Below are 19690 nucleotides of genomic sequence, written 5' to 3'. Positions count from 1 at the left end.
CTGCTGCAAAGATTTGACTCCTGGATTATTTTTTACCCAGAAAGCAGCCATCTACAACAAGAAAGTACTCTCATGGCTACCACAGTAAGGTGCATAAAATTAATTTTAAATTTTCTTGACATAATGAACTATTTTCTTAGAATAATCAGGATGATATAATCTGAGATATATCCAATTTTCACTAAGTTTTAATTACCATAAGCATGCTTTAAGTATTTTATAAGTTATATAACAAGAAAATCTCTACAGCTTCAGTTAAAGGTTAAATAGAGTTCTCTCACAGCACTAAAGAGAGATATCTCTGCAAATTCATAAATCTGCTGATAACATTTTAGAAACTGATAACCATGAAAATTGATACATTATTTCAGCGTAGCCTTTACTCAGCTGGTTTAACTTCCAACAGCATTCATGAGATTTATACATCTTGACTGTGAAACATGTCCTATTTGTAATTTACTGGAGAATCTGGAATTTTAAAGAACCTGGCAGCAGTTTCACAGCCTTCCTGCTCTGATGCACCAAACTCTGTTTATACATTTATTCACTATACAACCACCACTGTGATAGATCAACCTGTTATGGATAATTCGTGGCTCCAGTGCTATTTGATAAAAAATTGCAGAACACTGTTTTTCTATTACTTGGGCTGCCAAACATTCCTAAAAGTCTCACAAGTCTGACTGTTTTAGCCAGTCAGATCTGAATGCAGATTCCCCATCCTCTGGTCTTGTGCCTCGGCTGCAAACACTCCAGTCACTCCCTGTCTTTTGATAAGAAGAATTGCCCACCAGGACCATGGACTGCAACACTATCAACTATGTCCTTTTCAACATTAAAGCAATATACTAAGAGCTGTGGATATATTTGTTGTCTGCTACAAATAAAAACAAAGAAAACCAGCTCACCACATGTCTGTTGTGAAAACAGTGGTGATAAAATGAAATAAACTTGAAGAAATCACATAACTGGCAAAGCGTTAAATGATATCAAGAAACAATGTCTATGCTAAATATATTTAAGTTACCAAGTTGTCAGTTAGCTTTATAATTCTGTGCAAGTTATTTCCTCTCTTTTGCAAACCACAGAGAAGTAAGTTTCAGTGTAAGAATTCAACTTACTGGTAACAGTATCAAACAAAATCCAAAGAAAAAACTAACACATTTCTCCACCCAGTCTCCCCTACATACTACTCAAAAGTTTTCTCTTATTGGTCACAGCTGAACCCAAATGGTTAAAGTTCCCTGTCAAGGAAGAAAGGACAAACACACGCACACACAAAAAAGGCACCAGAACATTTTCCACGTCACTTTTCAGGAGCACAGAGTCCATGTGCTAGCAAAGCTCCATTATCTCTGTTCTGCTGCAAATATCCAGGATAAGGAAGACTAAACATAACTTTATCAGTCTGGCCAAGCCCAATCCTTTTTGTAACAGGTTGGTGGCTACATTCAGCACAAATGTTCTCCTTGCCTTCCAAAGAGAAAGCAGAAACACCCTCAGCTGGTCTCGGCCAGGCTGTAAGAAGGTCACATCAGGGATACTTCTCACACTCTTGAGTATTATGAGTGCATCAGACTAATTTGACTATTTTCATGACTAAGAGCATCCAGACCCTCCTAATGAAGATAACAAAGAATGCAACTTAGAGACACTCTCCCCCAATAAAGGCCTATTTACATATTATTTTCTGAGGTCCATTTGAGTGAAGATTATAAAGCCCTTTCAGCATTAGCTTGCTAAATTAAGTGCTGCTTTTTTCTCTGCACGGAAGTTCAAGGCATTATACAAGAGTAGGAAAGATGAATCTGTGTTTGGTCTTCCTTGATGCCACATGTTCTTCAGGAAAGCTGGCATTAAACTGCCAGAAAAACATAACTATTGTCTATAAAACATTATTTTCCTCAGAAGCCTCAGAACAGCAACAGGACCCTTTGCCCCACTTTCTGCCTTCAGTGAATAAAAGGGACAAAGGCCTTAGCTGGGTATTTCCAACCAAGGAGGAATCTACTGTGCTATCTATGACTAGCACAGTTTGGAAGACAAAGCAAAGCCAAGGAGGAAATCCCTTGACCTCTCCCCTTCTGTTAGCTCTAAATTTTTTATTCCAACTTTTTTTTTTCTTGCAGAAACATGGGAAAGACAACAACAGTATCAAATCATAGAAAAGATCAAACCAAACCCATGCAACTACTCAACATAATATACTTTAACAACAACAAAATACAGCATAAAATATTTTTAAATACTTAGTGCAACTGTTCCTTAGAAGCAATTAAACAAATAAATAATTTAAATTTCATGTAACCACTTTAGAGACCATACAAACTCCAGGCCTACTCAGGTTTGCCCAACTGTCTTCTGATCCCACTGTTTTATAACCAAGATTATAAACTGTAATGTAGGAGATAAGCCCTCTGTAATTACCCCTACAGGTATTTTTAATAACATATTGAAGAACTGAACTGTTAGGAAAATAAGAATTAATTATTTACAGAAATGTGCGTTGAGTAAACAGTAAGCGCGAATTCCCAGGAAACAGAACATAATTTAACACTGGGTAATAAAAACCTTGTATAAGCAAATCTGAGTAACCAAGGCTTTTATTTTTTTTATAAATACACTTTTAATGAGCATCAGCGAAACACCCTCTGATGCAGCCTATGCCTGTGAAGTGCCCCTCTTTACTTTTTGAAACTTAAATACCTTACCAAGGAAAGAAAGCATTTTTGGGGGGTTATAGGGAAGGGTCTTCAAGCTCCTAATTCGAGGTCAAAGGGTCTGATGTGTCAGCAGATATCCCTGGGTGCCTCCTTACACTGTGCTACCACAGCTCATACCTGCTAAATCATGGTGATCATCCTCTACCCATGAATTTTTATACCACAGTGCTTTTATTTTTGAATTGAGTAACTCTGAAAAACTGTCAAAACTTAATGATAGTAGTGGTTACGTTATTTGCCCAACTGAATGTTAAATATATTTCTTCATCTTTCTGAAGAATAATTAAATATCTAATTCTGTGTTAAGTAACAAAAATATGGGAATATTGGAAGAGCTGCAGGTATGAGGAAGTTCCAAATTATGACCAAACTGAAGTATGAAAACTGAAGGCTCTCTGTCCCACAATTGTTGTTTTAAATGTAAGCCAGTCTTGTCAAAAAGCAAATACACCACCTGGAGATCACATTTTAGAAGGACACAGGAGGATTGCCTACTGAATTTTCTGGCAGTACTGCTCGCTGGGTACTTTCTGTGACCCGAAGCTTCTGGCGCTGATAACAACTGCTATCTCCCACGCCAGGCCACACGACCGCTCTTCTGAACACGGCGATAGCTGCGCCCTAAAACAACTTTTAGCAGAAGGCTAAAACTCCAAAGCAGCAAACCACAGTGAAATACAGTGACAGCAGTTTTCTTAACTAGCAACAAGGAGGAAGATAATAAGCACTACGCTCAGCAATGGAATCAGCGTGAGGCAACTCCAGAACAAATGCTGAAATTGCATTTTTTCAGCCTCTAAAAGCACCTTTTATGTAACTTACAATTACTTAAGATAGGCATGCCTGTGAAGAATAGCACAGACTTGAACTTAAACATTATGGCATTCTAAATCAGCTAAACAAAAGACACAGCTGCAGAAGCTTTGATCTCCTGTACTTATTTGCAACCCACCTTGAGACAGCTGCTCTTACTACTGCCAAACAGCTTTTCTCTACATCATCTTGAAAAGTGCAGTCCTCCAGGAAAATCTTCTCCCTATTAATGTCTTCAGAGGCCTCACATGAGTGAAGACATACAGAACAACAGACTAGTTAGTCTGGTCTAGAGAGAACCAGGCCTAATGACTGACTGTATTATTTCTCCAACCTAAGCAGACTTTGGTTAATTAATTAATTAATACTTGCTCTGAATCTCATCTTAGCACTCCAAAGCAGAACTCATGGTAACTCAGAAGATGTCTGTGCAATGGCTAAGAAATGCAAGCTGGTCTGTGCTAGTGAAAACCACTGGACTTGGAAAGAACAGGCATGTGAAATTTCCTTCCCCTCTAAATATTCAATTCTTGAAGATCATTCCAAACAAACCCTTCCTGCATTTCAGCTTAATGGCAAAATATGAACTTGAGGGCTGCTCACCACTTCCTCCTCTAAGTACTACTTAATGCAGAACTGGCCTTAATAACAACATAAATCTCACTGAGAAATGCAAAAGCAAGGCAGATGCAGAAGAAAGTCCCCAGATTCACAATGAGTGTTCTGTAAGATAAGCAGAATTTTATCTGAATAAAGGAAACAAAACAAAGATGATGATAACCATTTCTAACAAGTCAACACTCATCTTTAAGGCACAACCAACTCCTTACCTTTTCTTGACATATGTTCAATGTGAGGTACTGAAAAGAAGTTAAATCTATCCTGTAGTGATTTTTCAGAATTACAGATAATTTGCCTAAATTTTAAATGGCATTTTTAAACTACCATTTGATTCGTAGTTTTAATAATTTTTTGAATGACTGTGAAAGCATGAAAAGCCTTAATTTAGTTTTTTGGAAGTCTGTGTGCAATAAAAAAATAGCTCCTCCTACATCGATAAGAATTTCTACTACCTATAAGAATTTCTCTTACCTATCAAGCTTAAAGTACAGAGACACAATTACCAGGCTGTTTATGGGAAGAGCAGTAAATCAAAAGTTTCTCTTACCTAAAGCACACAAAATGCAGGTGACACTTTTATGGCAAACGAAGTCAAGCAGTGCTCGTCTGCTGAGAACTACAAATGATCATCAAACGCTTTATGCAGCAACCAAACGTTTCCCTAAACAAACCCCTTGTACTTTGTAGTTCAGACAAGCTATGTGGATATTTAAACAGACCTCTGGATTTAATAGCATCACTTTTTCAATTCTATTCTCTATGAAATTTGGTTACAAATTAGCAAAGAGCAGCCATTAAAGAAGTGACAATAAAATGTCTCAATCTATTTTTAGAGTAAGGCTGATTATTTACAATGAGTAGACAATTAGTCACTCATTACAAATGTTTGTTCTGTTTCCTTTAATTTTGTCAGATAAAGTTGTTTATCTGATAGATGCCTTGATGTAAATCTGAGAAGGTGGCTTTTAAGGCCAGTTTTTAAACTGTGGGAAGCAAGAGCTTCTCAAGATCAGATTTTGTCTCAGCATCTTTTTCAGAAGGTACCAGAAATCAAAGCTGAAATGTTCAAAGAATTATTTTCAAACAGTTCAACTTGGGGGGACCTTTGAAAGCAATTTAAAGACTTTTACCTTTTGATCAAGCTCTACCCCTTAATAATCTAAATTAGTCTTACAGTCTATACTAATTTTTTATTTTATTTTTAGTTATTTTTCCTTTAGGCCCGAAATTGGAAAAGCATTAAATCCTAATAAAGATACAAACATATAAAAAGATACTCCATATTATCTATAGAAATAATATTTGTATTTCCTGCCTTCTTTTAAATTAAATTTTTTTATATATGTAAAATATGGATGTATTTTGAGATGTGTTGCAACAGATGATAGTTTTGTCCTGCATGTTAACAATAGAATGGAAAAACATTTTCTATTTCCTGGTTTAAAATAGTTTCATCAAAGCATTTTGATTAGTTTTGTCAATGTCCTTGAAACAGCTTTCAAAAAGCTGCCTAACTACATAATTATTTTACTTCTAAGACTGCAGAACCAAATTGACAAATCACAGAAACCAGCTATATATAAACTACTACTGCTCAAGATACTCTAATGATGTTATCAACCACTTCTGAAGTACTGGATAAAATAAAAAAGAAGGAGGGCAGAGAACAAATAATGTTTTCTTCATCTCAAGAGATGCTTCAGTAAGGAGGTACAGAGAAAAGAGTTACAAATGAGAATGGGTTTAGCCTTGATTTAAGAAAAAAATACAGCATCACAAAGTCAAAGACTGAACTTAAATTATATTCACTCATTTTAGCATGAGCAAAATCTCATCAAAACTGCAGTCTCTGAATACCTTTGTGAAGTCATGCAAAGATGAACGCTGTGCAACTGCAGCACTCCTTTAAGGAGAAGTGACACCATAAAAGCAGAGTCTGCAGCTGCTCACAAGCTGCTCCTGAGTCATGAGATCTGGGATAGGCAAGTCATATTGGCTCTGACATTTACTGGGGAATTAAATATCCATAGTTGGTTTTAAATTACGTTATTTGAGAGTGCTCTGCTACTTGAAGCAAGTGAAAAGCAATTTTGATTTCCTTCTTCAAACAGAAAATGGCTGAATCATTCACAAATACTTCTTACAGTATTTCTCTTGTTCTGAACGTAAGAGCAAAGCAGCATGAACTGTGTCAAAGTCAATTAAGGGACAGAACAGTAAGGTGTTCCTAAGAAGCAAATATTGTTCATAAATAGTTCACTCTTCAGGCATCACGTTGTATTTGGAAATACTTTTAAAGTTCACGTATTTTCTCATTTTGCATTAAGCCTCTGCAAAAGCATGAATGGCTGCTCATTTAATGACTTGTTTTAACATGCTGGAATTGTCTCAAAACAAGCATGTAACCCATGAATTTTCATCTTATCTGCAAGCAATGTTTGAATTCTTGCCTCTTTATATTGACCCATTAAATTTGCCATGTCAGGAGTTGGCAAGATAACAGGAAAGGGAATGACACTGCTCTGGGTATCAGAAGGTTATAATTTTTGGAAGGCAACATCATCCAGGTTTGTTGATAAGATTATGGGAAATAATTTGATTTTCAATCTTGTCCACTTTCTACTTAAGGAAGTCACTGGAAAATCATGAGCCACAGCAAATCCCAATTCTGGTAAACACCTTCATATTGAGGAGTTTAATCTACTTCAGGGAAGGAGTAGAGAATCACTTAGTACACAGAAAATAGTATCAGCATAGAGAAACAGCTTTTTGGGCTATTCTCCTGAATAGACCTTTGGTAAGAAGACACTATACAAGTTTAATTCTCTGTCTTTTGGCAAACTCAGTTTAAATTGAATGTTTCTTCCTCTTTTTTTTTTTATAAGAATACTGCCTTTATGGGAGACACCATCACTGCCACCTTCAGTCTCATCTTGCTGCTGTCCTACCCCCTTGCTAGCAGGGACAAGGTGTCACATCACAAAGACCCACTTGCAGCACACCAAGAACAAACACCACGTTACAAAATGCACAGAATTAGTCATCTAACCAGTGCTGTGCTAATTGATGGGATGCATATCTGCAGTTTTCATTTCCCTGTTCCCCTGCCCTTCTTTGCTGTTACACCCTGAGATACACATGAGCCAACAACTGGCTGATGAGAGATAAGCAGAACTAAAAGCAAATTATGTAAAAACCAAATAAATGATTGCAACTCCACTGCCACAGATTTACTTCTATTTCTTAATGTGTACTTTTGAAAGTATCACACATTTCAAAATCTTTAAGAGAAATGCTGCAACATCATAGAATGTCCATCAAGTATGCAAACACATCCAGTGCCACTGTGCTAGATCAGCAGACAGTTCAGTTCAAGCCATTTCTTGCCAAAGAGTAAAGAATGAAATCAGTAGTCAGAGGTCAGCTCCATCACAGCAGTCCCAACCCACAACAGAAATTACTCCCATTTCATAGATTAACTTGCAAAGTATTAGAGCAGCAATGAAAGCAAGCACTGTGGTTAAAGGAGAGATTTAAAAAGAAAACAACCAAAAACCAAACAACAGACAGACACTGGAGAAACAGATTTTGTCAGTTTTCTATATTTTCCAAATATGCTTCCAGGTTACTTTAGGAGGCTTCTTTCAGTTCCCACCCTCCCAGCTGGCAGGTAGAAAGGATATACAGTTTGCCCATTCTGGTAACAAGGGAAAAGAGCTGCATTTGTACTGCATGCTTACAAAGCACTGTATGACGAGGAAAGTCCCCCCCTGAATTCAGGCACAGCACCCTAGCAAGCATCCTAGACTCACAAGGGTGAGGATAAAGGGAGAGGGAGGCAGGCCCTTCAGCACCATGCCACTTGAGCAGAGTCCTCCCACACCCTCTGCTCTGTGCCATTTGCCCATCCAGCCTCTTGCTTAGTACACAGAGGGCACAGCTCTATGCTACACTCTACTACAAAACCTGGCTCTACCGTTTCCCAGGAATTCTAAAATTACTGTTTTATTGTTTAGCATAGAGCTAAACCACTGGGTTACAAAGAATTGCAATCAACATTTTACCTGTATAGGTGGCTCAATCATTATCCACGCGGGAAGCATCAAACTCGGGTTAAGAGGCTGAGTTCCCACACGGAAATAAATGCCACCATTGGTGTCACAGGCCCAAACATGCTGATTTCCACAGGTCAAGCTGATCAGCTTTACACCACCTAATAACAAAGAGATTATTAGCAACCTGGCATTTTCCTTTCCAACTCAGCTAATAATCACAACTTGTATTTAGACTTCGTTGTGTTAAACAAGCTTTAATCACATAAAAATGATTAGACATTAATACAACTTGTGGGAGAATAAAAAAAATTGCTGGATACAATGAACAAAACCAACAGGTAGTACGTATGTGAGAAATTTCTCTTCTAAATCTAAAAATAAATGTTTTAGTCATAGGAGAATGCAATTTCTAAAGCACATTATAAATAATCTATTACAATAACCAAATTCAAGCAGGGAACCATTCCTTGACAAATGTTATCAGTGCCTAGACAAACTTTCACATGACCTAATGTGAACTCTTCTCTGTAGCTGGCCATGCTTGGAGACTTTTAAAGGTGTCAATCTGATAATACAGTCAGCAAAGAACATTCCTAACACCACCAGCATTTCAAAAATATGAGAGCATATGTGTTATGCATTTCAGTGTTAACATACCAGTGTCACATCTGTAAATAAAGGAACAGATTTTCAAATGGATTTATATTCACCACTGTACATATTTATTACACCAATCTCAAATGTGCAGCAGTATTTTAACCCTGTCAGCACCATCAAAACAAAGCTGCCAAATAAGTGTGTGTTGGAATTTCGGCGTGGTTTGTTTTTGGGTTTACTCTAGATTCCTGCAAAGACAGTAGAGATGCAAACCTGGTATTTTAGACTAAAAAGAACTGCTAGTTAACTGTCTACTGAAACTCTTACTCTTTCAAATTAACTTTAAAATAGCCACATGACATAATGTATCTAACATTTGATTTCCTTTTTTCACCCCATATTGGACAAAACAAAGCTAAGTAATGGAAAACAAGTTCCAAAGGAAGTGGGACCCAAGCAGTACAGATCCACTATAGAAGGAATGCTCTGGTCAGACTCCAAACTAAAGACTCTAAAAATAGGCCTTGCTGGTGACTGAACATGCCGGTGCTGCTTGGGATGTCCTATTCTTGGTAACAGTTCTGTTTTCAGGGATGAGAAATTTGGCAACAAATCCTTGTAAAGTGCATCATTCTTTAAAGAAGGGCTTGGAATTTTATCCCACAGAGTGCAAGTTCAAAGTATTTATTTCTGCAGAATGAAATATTCCCAATTGTTAGGGCTTGCTGGGGAAAAGAACAGGAAAAAACAGGACAACATAGCTTTACCTTTTAATTATCTGTAGTAAACAGATTTCATTAACCAAAATTATTTAATTTTCTGAAATGCAGGAATAGAAATCAACCTATCTCATCCCAAAATTTCCTTTAACCAGACAGCTTCAAATAAAAACCAAAATGACAAACAAAAATTTCTACTGCTTGGGATGAGAACATCTATAGCAACTTTCTTTTGAGAACAGAGGCTTGACTTCGAGCTGCAAAGCCAAAATCTTACTCAAAACCTCATTATTTCTTCTAATAAAGTATGCCTCAAAGCAATGGTTTTGTCACATGACACCTCAGCTGTCCAAGCGTTCTGATCCAGACACGCAGCAGGCACTCACACATGGAATCACATATCACCTACCCAGCAAAGCTGGTATTATTTACGTCTACAGTACAATTTGATATTCAAAACCACAGCCCTTATGTAAATGTTTTGGGGTTTCTCCCTCCTCCCACCTACCATTTGTATCTTAGGACAAGGTCAGGTTAACCACATTGACCAACTGTTTTGGAGCAAGTAGCATGAACCAGCAGCATTGTTTATTGCTAAAACCTAAAGGTCATTCTACTGTGTTTAGAAACCTTGATAGTGATAGTGGAACGCTAATCAAAATAATCTACTGGGTGCTACTCCCAGTACATAATGTAAAAGGCAAGGTACTACCAACATAATAAGAATATTTCAACCTTAATACTGGTAAACCCCATCACTTCCGTACAGAATTCTGAACTGCACTTTACAGAAAGTTGCTCCCACCCTGTCTGCACTCCGCAGTCACAGACCTGTTTCTGGAGCAAACTTCAACATACACTTGACACAATAACAATAATTCTCCAATTTCTTCAGTCCCATTACAACAAATAAAGGCTTTTCTATTATAGCCATGGATATGCACTTGTTAAGTAGTGACGTACCACATGCAATTAAATGGAGGAAAAATGCCTAAAACATTGTCACATTTCAGTGCTAACCCACAGTGACAGGTACAGTGGAGTGTTTGAGTATTTCCTGACCCCAAATCTCTTCTATGCCACCACCATGTGCCAGAGCTGACAGGAACAGCTGAATGTAAAGGTTGAACTTCTGAACTGCTGAAGTTCACAGGCCAAGTATTAGCCAGCTAATACCAATTACACTGACTTCCTGTATGAATTTTTTTGAGATTTTCAGACAGTGGCCAGAAGTTACTTATTTTTTCACTTAAACAGCTACTGTCTAAACTGCTAGAAAAGCAGTGGTTCATGAAAAGAGTTTCAAGTCACACTAAGGAACATGAGAAGAACAAAGTGGCCAAATCTATCCTGTAGGTCAGTAAAAGGCATCAGTGTTTAAACTATGGTATGATGAGTGATTTGGAAGCAAATCATCAGGTCTGAAAAATAACTGGTGTACAACTGAAAAACAAGTTAATTTTAAAAGACATGGTTTATAATTTTTCCAGGAAGTATTATAAACTATACACTAAAATTGTACACGAGGCTTAAACTCTGCCAGCTGTGTCTGCCTTTCCTTAAACCTTAAATTAAAAATTGCTTGTCTGTTATCACACCAGTCATGAACACTGCCATCAAAAATGGAAAAATTGCAAACCAGTTGAATTATTTTTAAAATGGTGAGAGAATGGTGCATAGTCTCAATTTCCTTTCTCTTCACCTGAAACAAGTGTGCAGATTAGCACAAATATAAGAATGTTCTAACAGTCAGACTATTAAACAAATCTGACGAGAATACTGCTCATGAAAGTGGCAAATAACCTGATTACCCCAGAGCCAAACTTCAAACTGCAACTACATTTCAGTGATCAAATCATGGTCAAGCACCTAAGCAGATGAAAAGAGCAGTTAGCCAGCATCACATTCTAAGCATTATGCTGAATGACTACATCACTATAAATCTGAACATGAGTGTTATCAGCTGCATCATTCATGAAAGATTCAACTCTTGGAGCACAGTTCTTCCTCGGCAGGAGCTAAAAATGTGTTTAACCACAAAATGCAGGCATTTGTGCCCTAGATCAGGTGATTATGGCTGCATTGAGGTACATGAGCCAGCCTAGTTAAAGCTTTTGGAGCCCTTGCACAGCACTGTGTCAGGCTGAGCCACTTCAGCCTGACCAACACACGCACACCAAGTACCTTGCAAACAGAAATCTTCTTGTCTCCAGGAAAAGGCTAAACAGAACATTCTTTGAAAGCTACAACTGTTCCTGATATTTTACAATCACCTGCCAGTAGGCACTATTTAATCCAGTAAATGTTATATTCTACATCAGCAAACTGAAAGATACTTCTGGAAAATATGGTGTGCTTAAGAGACAGTCCACTCAACAAAAGTGTCATACCTAGTTGGGAGAGATCCAGTTTTGTCCAATGCATTCCTGTTGGGCAGCTGGAGGAAAGTGTTCTGATGAATATCTGCCCGAGACTATCCAAGCCCCAAATGGCATCCTGGCAGGCAGAGTAGTGCACCATTTCAGCCTCTGGTGGTAGCTGCACCGTAGAAGGACGAAAATGAGGATTCTGATCACTGACACAAAACAGATCCTTGTTGCTTTGGCACAGCCACAAAAAGCTTCCTATGGAAAGGACACTTCTGTTATTAAAATAATTCCTAATCCACTCTGAGAAAGCTTAAACATCTCCTTTTTCTGGAAAAAAAAATCAGTATATTTGAAGGCAAAACTAAAGTTTCGTGGCTATGCTCACAGGGTAAGGCTTTGAAGTACAAATACACATCCCTAAGCCCTTATTTAGGCACTTAAATACTCCATTTCTCAAATAAAGGAAGTAGTAAGTGATCTCATTTGAAGAAATGTTTCATTTGAAGGAACTAATAGAGAGAAGACACATGTAACAGTGCACTATCACCTCTCTTTATTCTTTTGCTCTTTTATATCCTCAATAATAGCCTTTCAAAAGCAGCATTCTTTTTCAGCTCTAAACCACATTTTTGCTGCTAAAGCCAGTGTACTTAGATAATGGAGTTGCTAACTACTGTAACCAGCAGTTCAATTTCCTGACAGGGTCTCACTTTGGGCAATTTTGCTGCAGTAACTGCACTGACAGGAGAAACACTTGGTTACTACAGGCATTTCAGCAAAGCATGCTCTGAAACTTCCAACTACAAATTCTGGCAATTCATGCTTTGGCAGTTTAGGAAGCTGCTGCTCCTGAGGACCACCCATTTCTCTGTTGGATGCCACTCCACACCAAAGGCGAGAGTAAATAATACGTTATTTTAATCTCCAGTAGTTTTACAGACATACTTCCAACCCTACTTCAACTACTTTAGATCCCCGCAAGCAAAAAAGACAACCAGTATCTGAAGCAATTCAGGATATTTAATTCCTTACACCATCAATTCCACTCTGTTTATAAATACACCTGCACCGTTGATTTACCAACCTTCTTTAGACGAAGCTGGGGAAGCCAACACAAAAATCCATTTTGTGGCAGAAGCAGTACCACGAGGCACAATATTATTCCAATACGTGCCTTGAAAGAAAGAACAAGCAGCATTAATAGGAAACACAGTTTTCTGTTAAAATTTGTTATTTCAAATTTAGAAGAAATTCTATTGCAATCGATTTTATTAAATATATTTTAGACAAGATTTTCTATGAAAATCTTTCAAGATACTGTTGGGGGAAGTGGTAGTCTCCTCCCAACACCTATGTAAACACACAGAGAAATTTGTGAATGCAGAAGAGGATAAAGAAGAATATTAATGGTCTTCAACAGGGGACCAATTTGGGGATGAGGTATGTTAGATGTATTGTTAGTGTTTACCTAAAGAAAGAAATGTACCAAATAAGTATTCTGTTTTGAGAACTGCAGCAAGAAAAATAAAGCAACCCCTCTATTAGCACTAAAAAACTGTAACATTAGTGTCTTGCACAGTCACACTGATCATGAGCCAGACTCCACTGTGCAAGATAAAATAGCTTCAGCAGCTTAAGATTTCCTTATCCCAGAGAAGAGACAAATGTAGGTGTTAAAAGCAGTAACTTGTGCACAGTTCACTGGCTGACAATGATTGTTCCATGAAAAATATTTCCCTTTAAATGACAAAGTATTTAAGACCAAATGCTAATAAATGATTTAATTTAATTTTTAAACAAGTTAAAGCTGCCCCGACTTGCCATGGGTAATTTCTGTGGTGACAGAGTTGTAGTTAGTTATTTCCTTCTATTTAATATTCTTAACTTAAATTAAGATGCAAAAGCACACCAACCTATTAAGTTTCCCTTTGCTACATGGAATTCGTTTTTGCCTGAAGAGATCCAGACTCCACTGCCATTAACTCCAAGGAGGCTGGGCTGACACTGAAGCTGCTGTGACCAAAATGCCATTCGAAGCTTGTCAGCCACCTTCTCCACAGGTGCCTGAGCTGCTGTTGCCACCGTGTGAGTTGCCTGGATTATGGTCTGGAACAGGCTGCACTGGTCAAACACGACATAATCAGTGATGCTTACCTGGGGAAAAAAAGAAAAAAAACGTGCTCTTGATACTTAGTTAAGCTCTGGGGTGAACTGCACAATCTTTCACCAGAAGCTTTTTTAAAATTTAGAGTGTGGGAAGGGAAAATTAAAAATGGTACGTTTTGAGTAATTGTCTTGCTAATAAGCCAAAATCAGAATTAAATGCCAGCCTACAATTCCTTTCTATCCAACAATCCATTTAGAAATCTGCATTTTAAGATAGGACTTTGTTTTAGGATGTGTCCCTCTAAAAACATGCCAAACTCTGCAAACTAAGAGATAAATTTTCAATTTCCCAAAGGAAGAGAAACTTGCACAGTGTAACAAAACTACAGGACAAAAACTTGAATGCAATACTCCTTTGCAACTAACTCACGGACATTTTAATTCACAGTGCAGGAGGTTTAAATAAGCAATTGCCCAAGTTCTGTCATGGACAACTAGGTTGGCAACACTCTGGGATACTCCTAGAAAGGAATGAAATTTCTAAGAGCACAAAAAGAGCAGCAGTTTGCCAGTAACCTCAAAGCCAAGCTACTCCTGATGCCCACATGCAAAAAGGGATTATACGTGCACATAGACCAAAATTCTTGTAACCAAGGTAGCATGTTGACAAATTTTCTGCAAGATTGTTTTTGTACTCCCTTCTTCCCCACCCCTATCTCTGGAGAAAACAAGAAAAGCTGGAGAAACCAGAGGCAGGAATTCCAAATCAATACCAGACAATAATTGCAGTTAACTGAGCTGGTTTCACCCACATGAACTGTGGCTGAAGCAAGCAGCTCCACATAACTCAAAGAAACCTCAACTGAATAGAAAAATACAAAACACATTCTTTTGCGTGGTGACTTATTATTTATTTTCTCTAGCTAAGGAAAAGGATGGGCACTAAAAGAGAAGAGGACGCATTCAGCAGCCAGACTTGAAGCTCTGCCTCAACAATATGTCCTATGACCTGGCAGAGCATTTCTTGTGCTCTTGAAAGCTTCTGCAATGCTGCTCTGAATGGCCACGGGATGGTTTTCCTTCCCTCTTTACAGCAGACACAGAAAGGGGATTTCAGCCACAGCCACACAGAAGTTTTAACATACTGAATAAAGTGTACTATTAATTGAATTTTTTCTTAAAATCTTGTGGGAAAACAACACAAATAATCAACCCAAGGTAAAAGACTAAACTGAAAGCAAAATTAAAAAATGCCTACTTGCCACCAATGGTTATCATCTCCTTGTGGTTTCTTTGAAACTATACCAGTCCTGAACCAGAGATTGCCATGGATATCCAAAGCCCACAGTGTCTGCTGATCGCCGAGGGTTATGCACACTGGTTCCAAAGCTTGCATTTCACTGGAAATGCAAACAAGTAAAAATGTTAAAAAACCTTAACGCCAATTTGTGTTAATGGTATTTTAAGGAAGCTGTTACATTGCTAATAGTTTAACATGGTTGAAACTCAGTGGGACCAAGCTAAAAAACACATTTGACATTAAATTTTCAGTTATTCAGTACTTTATATATTATCTGTTTAAGTAATAAACATTCAACAACAACTACAACAAAGACCACGAGTCCTTCAAAGATCACTCAAGGTTTGAAACTTGGATACATAACAATAAAACTAAACAAGCCCTATTCTGTTAAGTAAATAAGCAATCAAGAGCTGTGTTCTTTAAGGTTTTGATAAAACAGCTTCAAAAATCTATCTCCTCAACTTCCTTGACCTATTCTGAGAATAATACGGGCAGTTCAGGGACCACAAAGAGAAAACTCAGCTCAACTATGTGACAGAGATAAATGCTGAATTTAGGACTGGAAGTTTCCTGCATAAGTAAATGATTTTCAAGCTCAGAAAGTCAACAGGGTCAGGTGATCATATCAGACACTGAAAAGGTAGCAAACAATGCTAGTTCTTTCAGATAACCTTTCCTGACAATTTAAGAACAAATAGTGACTGCCTTCTGCAATTCTAACACAAAGACCAAGAACATGAAATGTACCTAAGGTGTAGGTCAGCAGGTCTTTTCATTAAACAAACTCATTAGAGTACGAGCAAGTTTCACATTTGAACAAAGACAACAGTAGTTTCTCAGACTCTTCAAGAGTCAAATACCAGGCTGGGAGGCAGCACAAGTTAAGGTTTCACAATAGGATATTCAGAAGATAAAATCTCCTGATAACAAGAACTTGAATTTCTTTCTAAATTTGCACCAGGCTGATGTCACAAGAGACACTAAATTCTACATTCTCAAGCCAGCAGTAGAGACTCAGTGCTTTTAACCTTATCACAGAGGAACTACTACGGGCATAGGATCAACTACAAAGCTAAATACCAACTACTCAAAGTATTTATAAAAATCTGTGGCTGGGGAGTGCAGAAGTGTTATCCAGCTGTCTGGATGACCAGAAAAATGCATACATTTAATCTCAGGTAAAAAAAAAAAAAAGAAAAAAAAAAAAAAAAAAAAGAAAAAGTAAGAAAAAACCTCTCCAAAAAATGGAGAACTCCTTAAAACCATTATGCCACAGATTAAAGAAGCAATATTTATTAGAAAATCACATTGACAGACATAATAAAGATATTTTAAATTTTTTTGTCACTCTTTAAACCTGCTTTTGTTTATGACAACTCCTTTCATTACACAGCAGTCACGGATAGATGGATGGTAGGAAGGAAGGAAGTATACACAGACAGCCAGCCAAAATAGGTATATACACACACACACACAGTGGTATACAGACACACGAGCTCAGGTAATACTTTTTCAAACATCAAGGAGTTCCAGCACCATAATTTGTGTCATGCTGGTTATACCCAGCATGTCCCAGCAGAGTCATTACCTGACAATGTCACTCTTCCACTGCTCTCCCTCAGGACAAAAGCTGCGCACGCCCTCGCGGTACAGCAGGGCCCGCTGCTCGCTCAGAGCCCACACCACATTATTTCTGGAGGTGACCTGTGACAGTGGATAAGGGCAGTCAACCTTTACTGCTCGGGCACAAGGACGATCCACACTCAGGCCTAGAAATCAGAAAATGAGGATTGCTTTACACACTTTGGCTTTTTGCAACAAAAAGGAAAGAGATAAAGCAACTCAATAAAAGAAAATGCAGAAGGGAAGCTCTTTCACATGCTAACATTTGTCATTTGATCACAATTTCCTTGAGTGACTGTTCTTTTTGTAAACTACTAATAATTTCCTCTAATATAGCTGATGTTACATTTTAAAAAATAAGACACTACATCCTTCAACATCCTGCACAGTGCATGTCGAGTCCTGTCATTTCTGTTCCTTTTCTCCCTCTAGTGTCAGCACCAGGAATCTCCATTTATAAAACCTCTATTATAGCTGACAGAAGTGTCAAAGAAAAAGCCAGTAATGGAAGAACTTTTGCCCAAAACGTGCCAGGGAAAGAAGCAACCTGATTTGAGTAGTGACAGCAGAGCAATTACAAAAGAGCATGCCACAGTGTGTAGTACTGAAAGGAGCAGAGAGGTCCTGGTAGATTTACAGGCAGTTTGCACACATTTCTACATCTAATCTACAAGAACATGTCTTCTTTACAATTACACTGAAGCTTGATTTACACACATGAAACTGCATGTGAAACATCTCAGGAGACACAGCTTTTGTTTCATCTCCTTATGCTGCCAAAGCCAGTATGAACAGACTCTTGTGTATAATATATTCTAGACTAACAAGAACACTCATTTCTAAACCTCTGAGCACACACTTTTGTTATAAATGTTACACAAGACAGTGAAGGGGATGAAAAGATCCTGGAGCAACAATTTTGACTGGCTGCCTCTCATTAGAAGACTGATATACTGAGAATTTATTTTTTGCATCAAAAGACAAATCTGGAAGCCCTGGAACAGCAGAATATAAGCTGATGTAATCAAACCAATCTTTCAAAGGGAAGAAAAATATTGAATCAAACCTCCACAGAGCCCTGTATGATTAGCATCCAAAATTTACTCTCCATCACCACTATCCATGCCTGTTGGCAGTATACATGTGACCACGGGCAGGCCACTTGATTTCTCTAGTACTACTACACTTAACTAAAAAAAAAAAAAAATTAATACAGTGTCTTTGAAACAGTGATGTGTACCCAAAACAGTTTTCTTTATCACAAAGAATTTTTGCATTGTGCTACAGTAACTAAATGTAAAAAGAGAAATTACAAGAGTGCCAAAATTAAGTGAAAGGTAAATAAGAATTTTGATAGCCACTCAGACATGGTGTCCTGTCTGTATATGTCTTATACAGTCTGCCCTTAACCCAGTCCTCCTCTTCATTCACCAGTAATTCCTTCATCATGTTATGGTAATTTTTCCTTAGTAACTCTGTGCAAGCCTCACATGCCTGAGAGTCCTTGGTACTTTTCTCCCCTATCTCTAAAACTAGTTCTACCATCCTCCATCCTAGCTGCTTGCATTTAGCCTGAATATTGTCTGCAAAGCACCTTCCAAATACATCCTCTTCTATTCACTGAAGAACTTAAAACTAAGGCCACAACTTCAAAGTTGCCACTACACTACCCCTTTTTCCAGTTTGTGCCTCATTCACATCCAGGAAGAAGGCAGCTGCAGATTCCTGCTCCACAGCCCATTCTGTTCCCCCATGGCTTTGCTTTCTCTATCACATAAAACACATACCACTTGTCTATACTTGCAAAGCACTTCACCACCTTCTGTCTCAGAATATCCTCCTGTCATTATCAAGTGATAACTCTTACCTTCTAGAGATCTGTGCTTTTCAAAACACAAACCACCTACTTTTCCCTATTCTGCCCACTTAAGGCTGAGTTGTTTCAGTGCACCATACCACTTTCAAAGCAAGGATATTATTTTGATATTTTCTGTAATTCCATTTATCTCCATCCATCTCCTATCTTCCCCATGCCATAAATTCTCTGTACTGTAGGTAGTCCACTTGGCACACACAAAACAAGTGGCCATGAACTGGCTTTTCCACTCTCCTAATTACACAAAATCTCACAACTGTTTCCAAGTGTTTCTCAAGATAAAAAGGTTTCATTATGTGAAATGGCTGTGGATAAAAGTTTATAGCAAATTGCCATCATCCTACAGACTTGAAATCTAATAATCTCAGCCCACAAAAATTCAAAGAGCCTGCAATTATTTCGGGTACCTGTTTGCAGATACAGATCTCCATTTGTTCTGATAATCCAGGCAGTGTCATCACTTAGAGCCACAAATACAGCCTGGGGTAAAGCCTCATACCAGTGCCGTTTTCCTTTTATAGTTACTTTTCCACAAGCAAAAGCTTTGTTAGTCTTCTGTTCAATCTTCCAGAGAAGAGTCCCTGTAAGAGAAGCAAAGAAAGAACATAACAGCACTCAGCAATTACTGCAACAGTCACAGGTGACACGGCCTAGCTACACCTGAACTAATAGGAGGGGAAAAGCAAATCAATACCATTAAACAAAAATGCAAGTTTAAAAAGTCCTTACAATTTTATTTTTTTTTAAGCAAGACTGTAACATAAATAATGTATATATATATATATATATATATATATATATAAAATATATTATATATAATATATGTATTATATAGTAATATCTCAAAATATATAATATCTCAAATATATATCTATATAATATATA

The 19690-nt window shown here is 37.7% G+C and overlaps 1 protein-coding gene across 3 annotated transcripts in view; it reads right to left on the bottom strand.

Moving 5' to 3' along the window:
- TECPR2 (tectonin beta-propeller repeat containing 2) overlaps nucleotides 1-19690 on the bottom strand; it is a 41337-nt gene that overhangs the window by 4768 nt on the left and 16879 nt on the right. For 2 of the 3 annotated variants that reach the window (XM_038137194.1, XM_038137195.1), the window contains 7 exons: nucleotides 19213-19386; nucleotides 16895-17075; nucleotides 15262-15403; nucleotides 13811-14051; nucleotides 12982-13071; nucleotides 11919-12152; nucleotides 8222-8370 (listed from right to left, as the gene is read on the bottom strand). In XM_038137194.1, the coding sequence (XP_037993122.1) occupies nucleotides 8222-8370; nucleotides 11919-12152; nucleotides 12982-13071; nucleotides 13811-14051; nucleotides 15262-15403; nucleotides 16895-17075; nucleotides 19213-19386 (1211 nt within the window). Of the gene's footprint in view, nucleotides 1-3675; nucleotides 4774-8221; nucleotides 8371-11918; nucleotides 12153-12981; nucleotides 13072-13810; nucleotides 14052-15261; nucleotides 15404-16894; nucleotides 17076-19212; nucleotides 19387-19690 lie in introns of all 3 variants that reach the window. The other variant, XR_005257002.1, reaches the window with a different exon arrangement.

This window comes from Motacilla alba, chromosome 5 (genome assembly GCF_015832195.1).
Source record: "Motacilla alba alba isolate MOTALB_02 chromosome 5, Motacilla_alba_V1.0_pri, whole genome shotgun sequence".
NCBI lineage: Eukaryota > Metazoa > Chordata > Aves > Passeriformes > Motacillidae > Motacilla > Motacilla alba.
This window is presented reverse-complemented; position numbering and strand designations above follow the sequence as displayed.